An 18,867-nucleotide genomic window follows, 5' to 3' on the forward strand; every position below is an offset into this window, starting at 1 on the left:
CACACAAATACATATATATACACATATACATACATACAGCAATGAAAGGAAACTGAATTACAATAATTTGTCCTTTTTGCCATGACTTAGTGAAAGTTTTGGAGCTGAGCAATAGCCACTACCCACATGTTGCCATCAAAAGTAAAATTTTTTAATTTTAGTAAACTAAAATTAAATATTCAGGTCCTTGGTCTATCTAACCAAATTTCAAATGCTAAACAACCACATCTGACTAGTGGCCACATATTGGACAATGCAGATATAGAACACCTACACTGCAGAAAGATCTACTGGCTACTGCCATATTCTTTTTCCTTTTTTTTTTTTTTTTTTTTTTTGCAGATAAGAGTCTCACTCTGTCACCCAGGCTGGAGCGCAGTGGGGTGATCTCGGCTCACTGCAACCTCCACATCCTGGGTTCAAGCAATTCTCGTGCCTCAGCCTCTGGAGTAGCTGGGATTACAGACATGCACCACCATACCCCGGCTCATTTTTGTATTTTCAGTAGAGATGGGGTTTCACCATGTTGGGCCAGGCTGGTCTCAAACTCCCGGCCTCAGGTGATCCACCCACCTTGGCTTCCCAAAATGCTGGGATTACAAGTGTGAGCCACGATGCCCAGCCTGGCTAGTGCTATATTCTAAAGCTTGCCTACTCAGACAGTTGCCAAGGCTGCTTTCCTTAGAACGCAACGAAGAAGAATGACAATGACAAAACCTACAGTAGTCAAGCGCCTGGCCTAGTTTGATAATAAAATAGTCATGCACAGCATAACGACGTTTTGGTCAACAACAGACCACATATACAACAGTGGTCTCATAAGATTATAATACAACTGAAAAATTCCTATTGCCTTAGTAAAGTCACAACTGTTGTAGCCATCATAATGTTAAAGCACAATTTTTATGAATTTAGTGTAGGCTAACTGTACAATGTTTATATAAAATCTACAGTAGTGTAAAGCAGGAGGTGAGCAGTGGGCAAGCGAGCAAGCGAAGTTTCATCCATATTTACAGCGGCTCCCCATTGCTCACATTATGGCCAGAGCTCTGCCTCCTGTCAGATCAGCAGTGCCATTAGAGTCTTATAGGAGGGTGAACCCTATTGTGAACTGCGCATGCGAGGGATCTAGGTTGCTGCTCCTTATGAGAATCTAATGCCTAATGATCTGAGGTGGAGCTGAGGCAGTGATGCTAGTGCTGTGAAGCAGCTGCAAATACAGATTAACATTAGCAGAGTGGTTTGACTGCACAAAGACCATAATAAATCAATTGCTTACAAACTCTTATCAAAACCCTACCACCCTACCAGTGAGTGGTAAGTGACAATTAAGCTGCATCTTGTGGCAGGCTTTATAGTAGCAAGAGGATTGATGTACATCAATTGTACAGCTGCATCTGGTGGCAGGCTGTAAGTCAGAATCCAACACTTATTTCAGTCCATGCATGGCCCACCCATTATTTTATTTACTACTTCCACCCACACCTCTTTCCTGCACTGCGCACTTGTCTCAGTCACAGTTTCGGTAAGCCCACAAGCTAACCCTAGCCAAAATGAGTAAAAAACAAATGTGAGCAGAGAGCTTCTTTGAATAGGGGAAAAGACCCAATGATGAGACAGCAGATGATTCTAAGACTGCCAAAAAAAAAAAAAGCTGCATTTAAAAGAAAATACCAAGGCTCCTACTTAAATAATAGGTTCATTGCAACAGGTGATTCATATTCTCCAAGCCAGCTTTGTATATGTGGTGACCAGCTATCCAAGAAAGCCATGAAACCTTCAAAACTACTTCATCACCTGGAGACCAAGCACCCTACATTAAAAGACAAGTCTTTTTCGAAAGAAAAAAAAAAAAACATGAACATGAAGAACAGAAGCAGTTATTGAAAGCCACCACTTCATCAAATGTGTCTGTACTGAGAGCATCATTCTTAGTGGGTAACCACACTGATAAAGCTAAGAAGCCCTTTACTATTGGTGAAGAGTTGATCGTGTCTGCTGCTAAGGACATTTGTCATGACCTTTACGGAGAGGCTGCAGTTCAAAAGGTGGCATGTGTTCCTCTTTTGGCTTGCACTGTAACTAGACGAATGGATGAAATAGCAGAGGATACAGAGGCACAATTGTTAGCATTAATGGGAACCGTGGTATGGAATCCAGGTTGACAAGTCTACCGATGTTAACAACAAGGCAACAATGCTTGTTTTTGTGTTACATGTTTTCAGGAGAATATACATAAGGATATATTATGTGCACTTTTGTTGCCAACCAACACCACAGCTGCAGAACTATTCAAGTTTTTGAATCATTAAATATCAGGAAAACTGAATTGGTCATTTTATGTTGGTATATGCATGGACAGAGCAGCTGCCATGACTGGACGGCTTTCTGGTTTCACTGCTCGGGTCAAAGAGGTCACTTCCAAATGTTGAGTCTATGTACTGTGTCATCCACAGAGAAATGCTGGCTAGCTGAAAAATGTTGCCTGAACAATATTTTGCAAGATGTGACTAAAATTATTAACATTAAAGTACATGCCCTTAACTCACATCTGTTTGCACAGCTCTGTGAGGAGATGGATGCAGAGCACACACACCTTCTCTTAGTGAGAGGGCTTTCTAAAGGTAGATCACTGGCCAGAGTTTTTTAGTTTCAAGAGCCGCTCCAGAGATTTCAGAAAAGCAGTCACCACTAGCAGCATATTTCTGTGACACAGAATGGGTCGCAAAACTTAACTTGTGTGACACATTCAACCTGCTCAACAAACTCAATCTGTCACTTCAGGAGAGATGGACAACTGTGATCAAGTCGGCAGATAAAGTGGCTGCATTCAAAGCCAAACTGGAATTATGGGAGCGACAAGTGAACACTGAGATTTCTGACATGTTTCGAACATTAGCAGAGATTTTGAAAGAGACTGAGCCAGGGCCTTCTTTCTCCCAGCTGGTGCATGATCACCTATCTCAGCTTTCCAAAGAATTTAAGCATTACCCCCCAACTACAAAAGACCCCCAAACTGGGAAAGAATGGATCCGCAATCTATTTGTGAATAAACCAGGTGAACTGGCTTTGTCCATGCTAGAAGAGCAACTGCTTGAGATCACAAATGACGGTGGACTTAAAAGTGTGTCTGAGACAACTTCAAATTTCCACACATTCTGGATTCAAGTCAAGGCAGAATGTCCTGAGATTATCACAAAAGCACTGAAAAGCCTGCTTCCATTTCCAACTTCCTATCTTTGTGAAGCAGGTTTTCTGCAATGACAGCAACCAAAACCAGATTACGGAGTACACTGAACATAAGCAACACACTTTGTGTGTCACTGTCTCCCCTCAGCCCCAGATGGGACCATCTAGTTGCAGGAAAACAAGCGCTGCTTCCCAGTGATTCTACATTATGTTGAGTTGTATAATTATTTCATTATATACTACAATGTAAATATAATAAAAATAAAGTGCACAATAAACGTAACATGCTTGAATCATCCCAAAACCACTCCCCCTCCCCCTGGTATGTGGAAAAACTGTCTTCCACAAAACCGGTCCCTGGTGCCAAAAAGGTTGGGAACCACTGGCCTGTAACATACAGGCTAGGTGTTTTACATACATACTATCTCAACATCGTAATTACTGAGAAAGATATTTCCACTGTTTTACAGGTAGAATCTAAGGCTCAGAGAGGTCCTTACATCTAATAAATAATGAGATCCGAATTCAAATTAGTCTGTTGGAATCCAACTAAACTCTAAACTTCACACACAATAGATCAGAAGATAGATGCAAAGTTAAAAAAAAAAGTCACAGACCAGTATCAGTAGTATTAACGTTATCTTAAAAAAAAAAAAAGTAAATCAGAAGAGGGAGAGTCAACATTAAAAGTATAGGAAAAGGAAAGTCTCAAAACAATGGCAGCACATATAAGCATAATCCAGGAAGAAGACACCCCTACCCGAGGACCTGACCCATTTAAACACTGTGGGACACTGGCCTAACAGCATTAAATAAATGCATCATTAACTCTCTCTTTCTAATTATAGTATATAATCAGCCAGCCACCTTCTAGTTATTATTATCTCCCTTCACAGCTTGGTGAGAGGAAAAACGTATTTTAGCCTAGAATGTGAACATTAGGTACATTTCTCGTTGTAAATTAGTAATTTGCCACCCAGATGTTTACACATCACTCCCATGTGAGCTTAATATCATTCAATCAATCACTTAGTTATATACTATTGCCCAAGCCCCATCAATCCAGAGTTATGGAAAAGACCAAATTCTGATGAGAACGTGGGCCACACCGAATTCATCAGAGTAAAGACATTCTAAGACGCTTCTTGGCAGCCAGTCAAATGGTGTTCCCAAGCAACACAGTGACCTCAAATGCACCTTCTACTTGAACTCCATCAGCATTTATTTATCCCTTCAGTGAAAGTCCTAATAGTTCTACCAAATTTCAAATCCACTCTTCTTCTTCAACCCTCTTCCTATCTCAGTGGAACCACAGAGCATCCATAGTGATAAAAAAATGGAATCTGAAGTAAGGCAGACCTAGGTTCATTATCTTAACTCCACCATTAACTAGCTGTTTGACTTTGGACAATTACTTAAATATGAGACTCTATTTTCTTATAAAATGGGCTAAACACCTATGTCAACAGGCCTGCTGTAAGGATCACATGAGATAATTCATTCAACAAATATGTGAGTTGCTAAATGTGACAAACACACTGTGCTAGATGATGGACACTGACAAGTATCTACTACTCTGTCTGACAAATAGTAGGCATTCAGTGAATGTTATGCTATTACTGTTGTATTTCATCAAATCTAGAATGCCACTAATAATAACATACACCATTATTTTATGTGCTTCTAAGAATGGAAAAATGTCTGCCAATTAAACTATGGCATAGCATTAATTATGAGACATGCCCTGATTTCAGATGTTAAAATGTGAAAAAAAGCACATATTAAGATTGACTAAATAAGGTATTAATTCAAGCCTTCATTATCCTTGGCTATGCTGTTTGGTTTTCCTGTCTTTGGTCTTGCACTCTCCAAAGTATCCTCCAAGATCTAGATTACACACCTCACTTTGAACTAACCCCTCTCCCAATCTCTTCTTTAAAATCCTTAATGCTTCATACCAGGAAAATGTTTAAACTTCTTAGAATGGTATTACACACCCTTCACTCTTTCATCCCTCCCAGCTCACCTTCCCAACTTCACTTTACCAGCTCTTCAACATATCTAACTAAACCAGATTGCATTAACTATGTTTGGATACTTCCACTCATCTTTGTCTCTGTTCTCTATTACTCTAACTCCTAGATTTCCCCAGGTACCCTTTCCCCTCTTCACTATGTGTTAACATCATATTCAATCTCTAGTACCCAGTTCAAACACCACCTCTGCAGATCCTTCCAAGATAAATGTCTTTATGCTCTAGAGCAAAATCAATTGGTCATTCCTCTATAACATAATCACAGTACATACTGTGATTAGGAGACCACCCAAATTAAGAACTCCTCTAAGGCAGGAACTAAGTCTTACTTATTATATTACCTGACAGCATAATACCAAGTTAAGAATTCAGCGTCTGAAATATCTGTGTCATACCTGTGTCTGAATTCTGGTTCTACCACTCCCTAGCTACATGACCTTGGGCAATCTATTTCATCTCAGACTCAGTATCTTCTTATAATGGGGATAACAAAACCTACCTTAGAAGGTAAGGATTAAATGTAAAATGCCTGGCACACTAGAGCACTCAACAAACATGAGCTGTTGTTATTATCCTCATTATTGTTTTATTTTTTTTTTTTTTTAAAAGAAAGGGGACAGTCATGTATACTTAGTAAACTGGTTTCATTCATATTCTTATCTTCTCTACCCAAATATGCTCTGACTTTGGCTTGGCAATTTGGGTTACAGGTAAAGGATACACTCTGCATGTACAGGTAACACATGTAACCTGTGCTAACATTAAAATGTTACAGAGGAACGAGGCCAATTCATTTCTAAACCTTCCTGAGTCTTGCTTTCATTGTTACCTGACCCCTCAAGCCTCAGCATAATTCCTCGGTCCTATCTCCTCACTCAAGATAGGTTTCCACTTGTGACCATAACTAAATAGGGCAATGCCTAACTTTCTTGTTGTTGGGTAAATAATAACATCATTAATTTACCCAGTCTTTTAATTGGCATTTGCAAGAACTATTTCAGGTTGTTAATGGAATCTAATGGATTAGATACAGATAAATGTATTAATGCAGAGTATCTGAGTAATCATTAACAAGAACATTTAAATCCCTACTGACTCTTACAAAGAAACTTCATTCTTAAAATTTCAAAGCAATGTTTATACAGCAATGATAAGCCTTAACAAGATACAGCAGTAAGCAGAAGGCCAATATTCTTATATCAGGCTCTGCTATTAGCTAGTCATGAGACTCTGACCAGGTATCTTGGCATCTCTGCTCTCAATTTATTCATTTGTAAAACAGAGGGGTTGAGAAGGTCTCTTTCAACTCTGAAAAAGATTAAAAACTAAATTTTCACTAGAAAATTGAAAAGAACTAAAATCAGATACCCACTAAAAACTCAAGCAACTCACTTAAGCCATTCAGACATACTTAATAACACATGCAAATATCACCTCAATTCTAAAAACAAATATACAGACACAGTCTATAACTGAGATGAACACAAGTTACAAGAGAACTAACTTACCTCACAGCCACATAATTGTTCTCACCTGGTTTTCTTACTCTGTACAAAAAGGTTAAGAGTGATTTATTAAGAAAAATATTAGCAAAAAATCAACAAAGCCATTTTCCATGAAAACCTAAACTGGACAAACCTGGAGGAACAAGCTTTGAGTCTCACTTTCCCAGTCAAAAATAATATTAGCCAAACATTATTTAGTATTGTTGAGCTCTGCAGAAGAAATAATTTTAATAGGAAATTTATTGCTGTTACTATGTGCCAGGTATTGTTCTAAACACTTTTCATATTTTTAACTCATTTAATCCTCACAACAATCCTGTAAGTACTATTATTATCCCTGTTTTACAGATGAGGAAACTGAAGCACAAAAAGGTTAACTGACTTGCCTGAAGTCACTCAACTAGTATGTTGGTGGAGCTGGAATATAAACTTAGGTAGACTGGCTTCAGAGTTTTTTTCTATGTGTTATTAATATACTAGCATATTATATAAAATAATGAGCAATAAAATGAATCAGGGTGATTGTGTTAACTCAGCTATGAACAAAACCATATAACCTGAATCACTTAACCTCTTTTCCCATTTGGGTAAAAAAGGAAGTTGAGCTAAATAATCTTTAAAGTTCCTTACAAGTCTAACATTCCATGATTTATGATCCAGAAGCCAAACACCAAAACTGTAGCATAGCAAACAGCTGTCCACTTTTGTCCTCCTCTTTTTACCCTTATCACCTTATCTCCTTACCTTTCTCTTCTGATTCATCTTCGTAAGTTCCTTTATTTACCAGCTGGCTGTCCAGTAATAGTTACACTGATAACCTTGAGGGAAATATAATTTAACAGAGGTGAACACTATCCTACAGACCACACTCTACTATCTCCAAACTATGCAGACTAAGACCTGGGACTAAAAATAGACCCGCCATTATTTCACTGGGCTGTAGAAAGGTCAGTGGTGCCTAAGAACAGGTCAGACCAGGCCTAAATGAATGCATGCTTAAGTGGATGGATTTATTCATTTTTCATAAAACAGTACGCCATAGGAATTAAGAGCATGGGCTCTTACAATCTCCACAATTAGCTATCCACAATTACTATCAACATAATCAGTTACCTAATGGCTCCAAGATTCAGTCTCCACCATCTAGAAACGGAGCTAACAACCTACGCTATAAGAGGCGTTTTTAAAGAACTTACCACAGTGCCTGATACAGTAAGCGCTCAAAAAATAACAGCTGCTGTTATTGCCACTACTACCACCACTGCTGTTATTTACAATTTCCATATAAAAGCAACAGCTCCACAGTCTGATTTGATTTAATTTCAAATTCTGGTTCCATTCACTTACTAAGTATAGAGCCTTAAGCAAATTACTGATCTCTCTAAGCCTGGGTTTCCTCATCAGTAAAATGGAGATAATAAATCATCTATCTTACAAAACTATTGTGAACATTGAGATAACATATGTAAAACAGCTGACACCTGGTTCCTAACTGCTCAATAAATGTTAATTCCTTTCTCCTTAATGACAAGCTTACCACACTTCTGCTAATTCAATTTAAAGAAAGGAGAGTAGAATTAGGGATCACATGAGATCCAGGGAAGCCAACTTTCTTTTCTCTATTGTCCTTGCTGTGGGGCAGATACCAGACACTCCTCACCCAAGGAACTCCTTTATCCTCTTCCATGTTTGATAAGACTAGAGAACCTTTTTTCAGGCTATCTTCAAACTTCTAATACAGTATATGTATCAATGTACACTGGAATCCTCAATAACTGTTAAGAGTTTCAAGTGGTCCTGAGACCAAAAAGTTTGAGAACCACTACTCTAAGGTATAAAAAAAGCCCACAAAGCACATGGATTACTCTATGAATTACAACTTTAACAAATTTAGCCTAGATAAGTAACTAACATAAAAATAACCTAAAAACTTCTCACTTTTCTCTACGATTAAAATCCAGTCCTTCAATCTTGAAAAAAATCACTTGTTCACTAGTTATTTACGAATAATCAATGATAGAACTGGATTTTAGGATTTATATCTGATTTCTGGTCCAAGGTCTTTCTAATACAGCAGGTCATCCTCAATTAATAAAAGATGACTATGCTTTCTTAATCAATATATTAAGCCTCTTGTTATAGAGATTATGAAAATTTTAAGTTATGTTTACAATAGATTAATTATATTTTCCTTTGACTCCCTAGCAAATAAACAATTTTTAAAGGGTTTTTGGTTTTTTTTTTCAGACAGTGTCTCACTCTGTCACCCAGGCTGGAGTGCAGTGGTGCTATCTCAGCTCACTGCAACCTCCGCCTCCTGGGTTCAAGCAAGTCTTGTGCCTCAGCCTCCCAAGTAGCAGGCACACGCCACCACACCCAGCTAATTTTTGTATTTTTAGTAGAAATGGGGTTTCACCATGTTGGCCAGGCTGGTCTCGAACTCCTGATCTCAGGCGATCTGCCTGCCTTGGCCTCCCAAAGTACTGGGATTACAGGTGTGAGCCACCGTGCCCAGCCTAATTTTTAAAACATTTTCTGATCAGTCCCTATACATACCACACTTGCTTGGTGATGGGAAGAAACAGGTGACTAAATATCAGTCTGAGTAAACAACTAAGACTTTAAAGGAATATAACTTAAGTTACAAAAGTAATCCAAATTTATACAAAAGTATAAAGTAGTAGAAGATTTATTTGTATTACAAAAGTAACACAAATTTATACAAAAGTAATTCAAATTTATATCCATGTTCCAAGTCCTCAATCTTCAGTCTTCCCTTTCTACACCACTTTTTAATTTTAAAAATACTGTGTTGACTGAAATACAAAACCAAATACACACATACACACAAATTTGGGGTGTGTGTGTTTTGGTTTTTTTCTGTTATTTTTAAGGCACTGAAAGCTAGCATTTAATGACAAATCAGCCTATAGCAAAGGAAGACTTCTATAAAGTTGTGGAATGAACGAATGATTTGTAAGGTATTTGTTCATGAGCTTTCTCTGCTGGCTTCTTTTAGCTTTTACTAGATAAGGAAAGACCTGAAAAGGCAAATACACTGAGCAAGAACCCTGGTGAATTCTGACACTCTCTCATTCCCAAAGGCCACCTCAATACCAGGCAACCCACAAACCAGCTGTGGTTAATCCGTACAAGTTGGGCAAAGTCTTCCAAACTTTTATTATGTCAAATCCCTATTTAAAAAAAGTTTTATTATGTATCTCCAATATATGCATATTTATTTATTAATTATACCCATCTGTATCTGTGTACAATGTAAAACAAAATTGTTTAAAATAGAAGTTTTAAAAAGATGACACAAGGATGAAATAATTTCTACCTTTCATTTATGAACAGTACAAAAATATTTTTGATCTAAGAAATTATCAACAACAATGCTTTTAGAGAACATAACTGAAAAGTTTTATTTTTTTAATCTTCATTAAAAAAACAAAAAAGTTTTTTAAATAAATAAAATCTTCATTTAACATTTTATGATACAGTGTTTCAAAGGTCCAGTTCAAAGTTCAGGATTCGTTTGATTTTGAAACTTAATTATAATAGCTATAAACTGAAAAAACAGACCTTACAAAGGCAGAATACTCATAATATATACACTTACAGTCAAGTTCATTGTGACTGACAGTAGATGTAAAACCTTACTTCAAAGAGTTAGCTTAGGCCAGGAGTGGTGGCTCATGCCTGTAATCCCAGCACTTTGGGAGGCTGAGGCAGGCGGATCACGTGAGAACAGGAGTTCAAGACCAGCCTGGACAACAAGGTGAAGCCCTGTCTCTACTAAAAATACAAAAATTAGCTGGGTGTAGTTGCGCGCGCCTGTAATGCCAGCTACTTGGGAAGCTGAGGCACAAGAATGGCTTGAACCCGGGAGACGGAGCTTGTAGTGAGCTGAGATCAGGCCACTGCACTCCAGCCTGGGTGAGAGCAAGACTCTGTCTCAGGAAAAAGAAAAAAGAATTAGCTTAATAATTTTTAAATTTTTGGCGAACTTCTTGTCAAGTCTACTAAAGTGTCATTGTTTTTATCTGTAATTTGGCTGCCAAAAAGCTAGTACTAGAAGGAGAAACCTCAGCTCTGTTGTCATTTTCTTGTTGTTCACTTGTGCTTGCATTATTGGTATTACTGTTATGGAATCTTTACAGGAGTCTTTTTAAGACATGTCTATTTCCTAGCGGTTGATTTGGCTAAAACTAGATAATAATTTATAGATTCATTTAACTATGCACCCATAACTGGATTAATGATTATCTGCCAAAGTGAACAAACAAGTGAAAAAGCCACTGGCAATCCTTCTGTTTTCCTCAGTATACCTGTGCATGACCTCCTTAGCAGGGGTACTGCACCAATCCATTTATTAAATACTAGTAAAATTGTATTTCTTCCTTTTCTTATGCATAAAAATAAGTAAAATTAACAGTTCTGTCTTCCCTTACTTTTCTTTTCTTTTTTTTTTTTTTTTTTTTTTTTGAGATGAAGTCTTACTCTGTTGCCAGGCTGGAGTGCAGTGGCACAATCTCGGCTCACTGCAACCTCCGCCTCCCTGGTTCAATCGATTCTCCTGCCTCAGTTTCCCGCGTAGGTGGGACTACAGGCATGCACCACCACACTCAGCTAATTTTTGTATTTTTAGTAGAGATGGGGTTTCACCATGTTGGCCAGAATGGTCTCGATCTCTTGACCTCAAGTGATCCGCCTGCCTCGGCCTCCCAAAGTGCTGGGATTACAGGCGTGAGCCACCGTGTCCAGCCCCCTTACTTTTCTAATACTGTCTTCTCTTTACTCCATGGGAGTTTCGGGCACACTCCTTTGGGGCCTACAACTCAAATATACCTGAAATCCTTACCCAGCACCACTCAATCATTCTCTTAAATGCTTCCCAGATTAGGACTGAATTTGAAGCTAGGACTAAGTTTCCATGGTCACCCCAGGTCAAATAAGATTCTTAGGTTCTTATGATCTGGGCCTTCACCCAAAAGCTGATCCAAAACCAACCTTCAGGATAAATGGACAAGTATAATCTTTCCAGGATACTCACGCTGACACACTTAAAGATGATAAAGAATAGTTATAGCTTCCTGTCTTTACAACATTCATTCACTCACTTAAGAAACATTTGTAAATGCCAACCATCTCATTGACGCAATCATTTACAAGTGTTATCTTAAATACACTATACTATACTTTGATTTACAAAAGTGTCTGAAAGAAAAAGTGTGGTTAGTGCCCCATCGGGTGGCCAAACTGGATATTTCAAACAAGTTGCAGCAACTCAAGTTAAACCTACCTAATCAACATAATACCTTTGGGAAACTGAAGCCTGTAACACAAGTGTTCCCATGGGAGAGTTCTATAAATGAAAATCGTTAATAATGTTATGGTAATGTCTCCTTATACCTGAATATAATGGAAGTGTAGTTCATGCAGAACCTCTCCTTTCCAAAATCCTGCAATAAAAAATTAATTCATCGTCATCCCTTTTTAAGTTAAATAAGAGAGTTTCACTGGGTTAACATCTTATTCACAGATCAAAATATCAAAAATTTTTGAAAGGCTATTATTAATTTTAAAGGATGCTATTAATAGTCCTGTTAAGTTCTGTCCTCTTCATATACCAAACATAATAAAACCATCAAAAAACACAGAATTTTAGAGCTGGATGAGTCCTTAAATAATACGGGGGTTGTGAGCTTAGAAATCAAGTCCAATTCTCTAACATTAAAGAAACTTAGATGTTTCTTAGCTAAAAGAAGAAACGGTTTCATCAGGATCACACAGTGTGACCTGACTCTCAATGCTTACACATGCTCAAGAGACATATACACATATTCCTAAACAAGTGGCTTAACCCCTCTGGACCTTAGTTTCCTTGCCTGGAAAAACAAGGTAGATAATCTTTAAATTCCCTTTTAGCTCTAAAATCCTGTAATTTAGAAACCTTGTTATTTTATTACAAAACAAAGGATACACTGGAAAAAATCATTCCTGGGTCCTGAGAAACCAAAGAAACACAAGGCCCTAGGGAAAGTCAGCAGCCCAAGGCACCAAATATATTTGCTTCTTCTGCTAATATTCTGCAAAATATTAACATGGTCATATTAGTCTATTTGGTTGAAACCAGTCTCAGTTAATTTTGATTAATCAATTGCAGAGCTTTAAAATATATAGTCACTAATTCTAAATTTTAAAAAAGCTCTTACAAAGATTTACCGGTGTTCTATTTTACATGTCAAAATTTATACTCAAACAGATTACTGGAAACAGGAATAGTCTCGGCTTGTTTGTGTTTATTCTTTGCACAAACTACTTACAAATGGATTGAAGAGATTTTCTTTATATGGCTTCTCCATGTTGGTCTATTATTTTATGCTTTATTATTCTGCCTATGAAGACTGAATCTATGAACACCACAACTTATTTTTAAATTAAAAAATATAATAATTTTCAGGATATTGATGGGTTATTATCATTAATAATTTTATCAGCTCAAGGAATAAAAGCCATTAAAAGTTAAATCAAAAACATGACCTATAATGGACCTTGAAAAGCTCTGGCCCTATATACTTACTTTATGGAAGAAGAGCGAGCCCGGGAAAGGCAAAAAAGATTGTCCCCAGGTCTCATGGCTAACACATACAAAAACTAGTATTTACTGTGCTACGATATATACATATTATATATAATTAAATATAATTATAGATGTAAAACAAAATTTTCAGATTCTAATTCTCTGCTTATTTCAAGTAATATTTAATATAGCAAAATGACACAAAAACCAAAGAAGCTGAACAGTTCACATTGATTCACGATACTAGAAAGCACCCTAGGCTAGAAACCAAGGGTAAAATACCAAAATTTCACCACCAGTGCTTGAAAAACAAATCCCAGCATCTGTTCTACTGATAGCATTTTAAGAGCATCATCTTCATATGAGAAACTACAATTTAATTCATTATGAAAAGGTCCTTTTCTCTAGCGAATTTTTATGGATGTCCTTTTTCCCCAAAGTTTTAAACTGCTAAAATTCCTGGACTCTAAAGACTCTTATTTACATCTCTCTATTACTTTTAAAGGAATAGCACCAACTCTTCAGAAACAACACACAAAACAAAGATTCCAACCCTATAAAATATTGGTTGATTCCAACTTACAAAGAAAAGTGCGCCTCATTTAATTTTGTCCACCAAACAATGAGTTTATCTAGGACAGGAGCCATATAGTAGGAACTCTCCGCAGAATCAAATTTCAATTATCCACAATAAACGAATTTTTCAAAACATAATTTATAACTGCCCTGAGAAAGATAATGCAGACACAACATAATCTCAGGAATTTTGCCCCTCTGTGACCAACCTACAGTAAACATTTAGGAACAGTATCCAAGTGGACTATGTGAATGAGGAGTCCCAGAATCACTGTGGTTCTCCAGCCACAAAACTGACATTACAAATTAAGAGGGTTGCATTTTCAAACTAAATCGTACGCTTCTCCTTCCAGCCCCAGATATTGCAAATTAATACAATTCCATGAAATAGTTAAGTGTTGAAATACCTAAAATGAATCATGGCATACATCCAGCCACTATTACTTCTGCCCAAAGCATTCCATGCTATATAACAAATATGAGATGTGCTTCAGCATGCTCCTATCCTGTGCCTCTATGAAGAACTGGCAGTGGTGCTGAAAATTACTACTAGAAAGATGAAAGACCAATATCCTTCTTTCAATAAAAACCATCACTTGGACTCTAGCCAAGGTTTTAAAACTAAATGTTATTAGAAACAATAAATCAACTATGCAGGCTGAAATGTTAGTCCCTTATTTCACTCATTCTTACAAAACATGGCCACAAAATACTATAAGAAATTGAGTGACAATAAAGCATTAATAATTATAGGCCTTTCATTTCTAGCAATAATGAAATACTCTAGGTTGCAAGTGAATTTATTTCACAATATTCAAGATTCTGTTTAACCTACCTGCATCTCTTTCCCTGTCTTCTTCAATTATTACAATGGCTATATGAATAAATACATTCACTGCTATTGCCCAAACCTCCTATCATTAAACTTATATAAAAATTAAATGGAGAACTAAAATAGTTTAATTCATAAAATCTAGCTAAGTTATGTGTGTTCATATTCATTTTATATTCTTTGTTCCTGCACACAAAACAGATGTGAATTCCTGGAGGTTACAGATAAGTCTGTCTTTCTCTATCCAGGAGCTGAATTGCCAGCTACTGAGAATAACCTATTGCAATGCTTAAAGCCTCTTAGGTATCTTGTCTTCTGAACATATAAATGGGTTCATTATCTTTATTTTTCCCTTTATTAATGTAAGGTTCCTTATTATCTATTAAATACCTTCCAGGAGTGTTAGCACAGAAATTGGGAGGGAAAGGGGAGCATGATTTCTGTAATACACAGGTAAGGTATATTGTTTACAATATACTAATTTTCTCCCCAGCTAGCAAAAACTTAGCAGAAAATAAAAAAATGTTAATAATTCTCTTGTCTCCTTTCTCTTCCCTCCATTCCAAAACAAGAGGCAAAAACAAAGATGTTATTACTCTGTAGACTTCATGCAATCAGTAAAAAGAGTCTTATTATCAAAGCAGAATAGTTGATTACAACGTGTTTACAAAAACTATAACCACTACATATGTGATACACACTTAAGTCAAGTTTCAACCCCGTTACAAACCCTTTGTCAACAGTGGGCAAGTGGGAAAAAGCCGAAGGGCTCTTTGGAATGAAGGAAATCACTGGAGGGGCTTCTCTTGGAAGACAAGGATTCCTTGGTGAGAGGTGTAGAGAGAGAAACAAGACCTAACCTTGGCGAGGGGGCGCTCGCCCAGGGTGGGGACGAGAGGTCAGGGCGAGTGGGGAGAAGGGGATTAGCGCGGAACAGCCGCGACCCGGGGCTGCCCTCGCACCGTGACTCCCCCACCTGCAGCTCACCCTCCCACCGTTCCCCGGCCCCGGCCCCGGCCCGGGCAGCGCCTTTCCTCCCGGCCCTCCGCCTGCATATCCGTTACCCCGGCGGCAGCGGGGCTGCGGGGGAGGGGAAGGACAGCGGAGCCGGGAGGCGGCCGGCCGCGGCGGGGATGCCGCAGTGGCTCCCCGCGGCAGCGGGTCAAAGTCTGCCCGGGCACAGGGAGCCAGCTGAAGCGGAAGGCGGCGGTGGACGTCAGGACTGGCGAGATGGTGGCCCCTCCGAGTCCTCCCACACCCCAGCCGTGCCGGTACCTCATACTGGATGTATTGCTTCCTCCACTCGGGAGTGATGTGCGCGGAGAGGTGCTCGGCGAACTTCATCCTGCCGTTTCCCCCTCACTCCCACTCGGGTCCAGCAGCTACAGGCGGCGGCGGCAACAGCGACTCCGACTCCTCCCCACATGGGCCCCGGCGCGGCGCGGCGCTGCGCTTCTCTCCTCCTCCGCCGCCGCCGAGGTCTCTTCAGAGCAGCCCGCCCGCCATCTTCCTCCTCCTCTCCATAGCCCCGCCCCTCCCCGCCCTCTGGACGTCATCGCCATGGTAACCGCCTGCACCGCCCTGACGAAGGGGGTGCTGTAAGGGGTGGGGCTTGGGTACGTTTCTTAAGACTCCGCCCCTTGTGGGCCGTACGTGCTGGAGGCACCTCCCCGGACCTCTTCAGTCTGGCTCCTGTTGGCCTACAGCTGCTCTGTACCGCCTGTCTGGGAAGCAGCAGTGTTGTTACTGCAATTAATATTAATACTGTAGCAACAATAATCCACACAAGACGTTTATATTTACAAAGAACTGTGCAAATATTTTTCCATTTTGATATTTATGCTTCATAAAACCTTTAAGAAATGGATCAGCACTAATCCAAACTAAGAAGCTAAAACAGTTCAGGACTAAATGTATTTAAAGGAACAGTATTTTACACACTCTAGGTTAAAGGAACAGTATTTTACACACTCTAGGTGCTCAATAAATGCTTATTGAATTTAATTAAAGACATCAGTGCCAAAAAGTGCATGCTGCTTCTGAATTTCAATGTAATTGTCTAGTCCCGGGGCTATCAGAAAAGCCAATAAAAACACCAAATGAGGGTACCGACCCCACTTGTAAACTGAGCTTCCTGGGGTTGGGGGTGAGGGTTGGGAGGGAAACCAACGTTGAGAGGAAAGAGAACCCCGTAGAAGTACAGCTCTAAGCCCACCCCAGTAAAACCAGAAACAGGCCCAGCACCCAGGCTGAAGTGTCCCTGGGGAACATGGGCAGAGATCACTCACAGAGCTCTGTACTACATTGAGTGTGGGAGTGATTGTCTTGGAAGTCCCAATTCAGGACAGAAACCCAGGTCCTGCCCTGGGTGGAGGAGACCTAACAATAATTTATTGAGCACTCACTGTTCCAGTACCAAGTACTATTCTAAACCTCTTACATGTACTTTGTCCCTTGATTCTAACATTTTTTTTTTTTTTGGTCTCGCTTTGTTGCCCAGGCTGGAGTGCAGTCACACCATCATGGTTCACTGCAGCCTTACCTCACATAGGTTTGTGAGCCATCCTCCCACCTCAGCCCCCTGAGTAGCTGGGACTACAGGCACATGCCATTATGCCCAACTAATTTTTTTGTTTATTTTTGGGAGAGATGTGGGTCTTGCTATGTTGCCCAGGCTGGTCTTGAGCTCCTGAGCTAAAACAGTCCTCCCACCTAGGCCTCCTAAAGTGCTGGAATTACAGGCATGAGCCACCTTGCTCAGCCTAACCCTCACAATTTTGATGAGATTTCAAGATTTACTAGGGAACTGCTATGCCTGGAGCAGTACTCTGAGATATCATTCTCTGCTGTTGTCTTTTTTTCTCCATGTACTTTTTTCCCCTTTCTCTTCCCCTTAATTCATGCCAATAGGGATTCTGCAATCATTTCCCCAGGAGAGGGATGACACAAGATGGAAAATAGGCATAGACTATGAGTCTTTCTGGCTTTTTCTGTATAAAAGCCTTAACCTCTGGTGAAAGGGTAATCAAGGTCAAAAAAAGAAAGAAAGAAGAGTGAGGACTCCTGTCACCTCAGACCTCCGTCTGCTCACCATAAAGATTCCCCTCTGCTGGAGGTAAACCTTGCCAGGAGAAAGAAACAGGCAAAAAGGAATGTGTGTGCTACCAGGAAGGAGGCGAGACCACAGAAAGGAAATGGCTGAATGTTGTGCCTGGGAAAAGGGAACCAGGGACAGCTACAAAAGAGATTCCTGCCTTTAGCCAGTCATGGACTAGAATGGGAAATTCTTAGTAGCAACCCTGGTGGACCATGGCACACTGCTCCCAGCAGCACCGTACGTCTATGCCTTAATTGTGCACAAAATTCTGGAACCGTAGCCCAACCCAAGAAAGTAAGGAAACCCTCAAAACTAGCTCTAAAGTTCTTGATTTTTCTCATGCCTGATCCAGAGCCCTGCCACCCAGGACATGACAATTTAATTTATCCACAGAAGTAGATTTAATAATAAATTTCCTGCCAGGCACAGTAACTCACGCCTGTAATCCCAGCACTTTGGGAGGCCGAGGCGGGAGGATCACCTGAGGTCAGGAGTTCAAGACCAGCCTGCCCAACATGGGGAAACCCCATCTCTACTAAACATACAAAAATTAGCCAGGCATGGCAGTGCACACCTGTAGTCCCAGCTACTCAGGAGGCTAAGGTGAGAGAATCACTTGAACCCGGGAGGTGGAGGTTGCAGTGAGCCAAGATTGCACCACTGCACTCCAGCCTGGGTAACAGAGCAAGACCCCGTCTCAAAATAAATAAATAAATACATTTCCTCATTCCCAGCATTATTTTTGGATATTTTACTGATAGAACCATCAAATACTTAGTATTTATGGAACACCGACTCTCTTATTTACTCTGAAATCAGAAGAGCCCCCTGACTTATACTTTCTTTTGTGAATAGGCAAGCAACCCTTCATTTAACAAAACTTTATTGAGACCTATGATATTCCAGTTATGTCACTTTAGGAATGAAGGACCGTTCAAAAATAAATTAAGACTCTGTTTTTTCCTTGGAGGAAATCACAATTTAGTCAAAAAGATGGGGCCAGGCGTGACGGTTCACACCTGTAATCCCAGCACTTTGAGAGGCCGA

At 39.5% G+C, this 18,867-nt stretch overlaps 1 protein-coding gene across 1 annotated transcript in view; it reads right to left on the reverse strand.

Annotated features, from left to right (window-relative positions):
* The window catches only part of XPR1 (xenotropic and polytropic retrovirus receptor 1), a 245,606-nt gene extending 229,321 nt beyond the window's left edge, over positions 1–16,285 (reverse strand). Inside the window, exon 1 of the mRNA XM_031012573.3 lies at positions 15,999–16,285. Coding sequence (XP_030868433.1) covers positions 15,999–16,067 — 69 coding nt within the window. The 5' untranslated portion in view covers positions 16,068–16,285. The remainder of the gene's footprint in view (positions 1–15,998) is intronic.
* Between the last annotated feature and the right edge of the window lie 2,582 nt (positions 16,286–18,867).

This window comes from Gorilla gorilla, chromosome 1, assembly GCF_029281585.2.
Source record: "Gorilla gorilla gorilla isolate KB3781 chromosome 1, NHGRI_mGorGor1-v2.1_pri, whole genome shotgun sequence".
Lineage (NCBI taxonomy): Eukaryota > Metazoa > Chordata > Mammalia > Primates > Hominidae > Gorilla > Gorilla gorilla.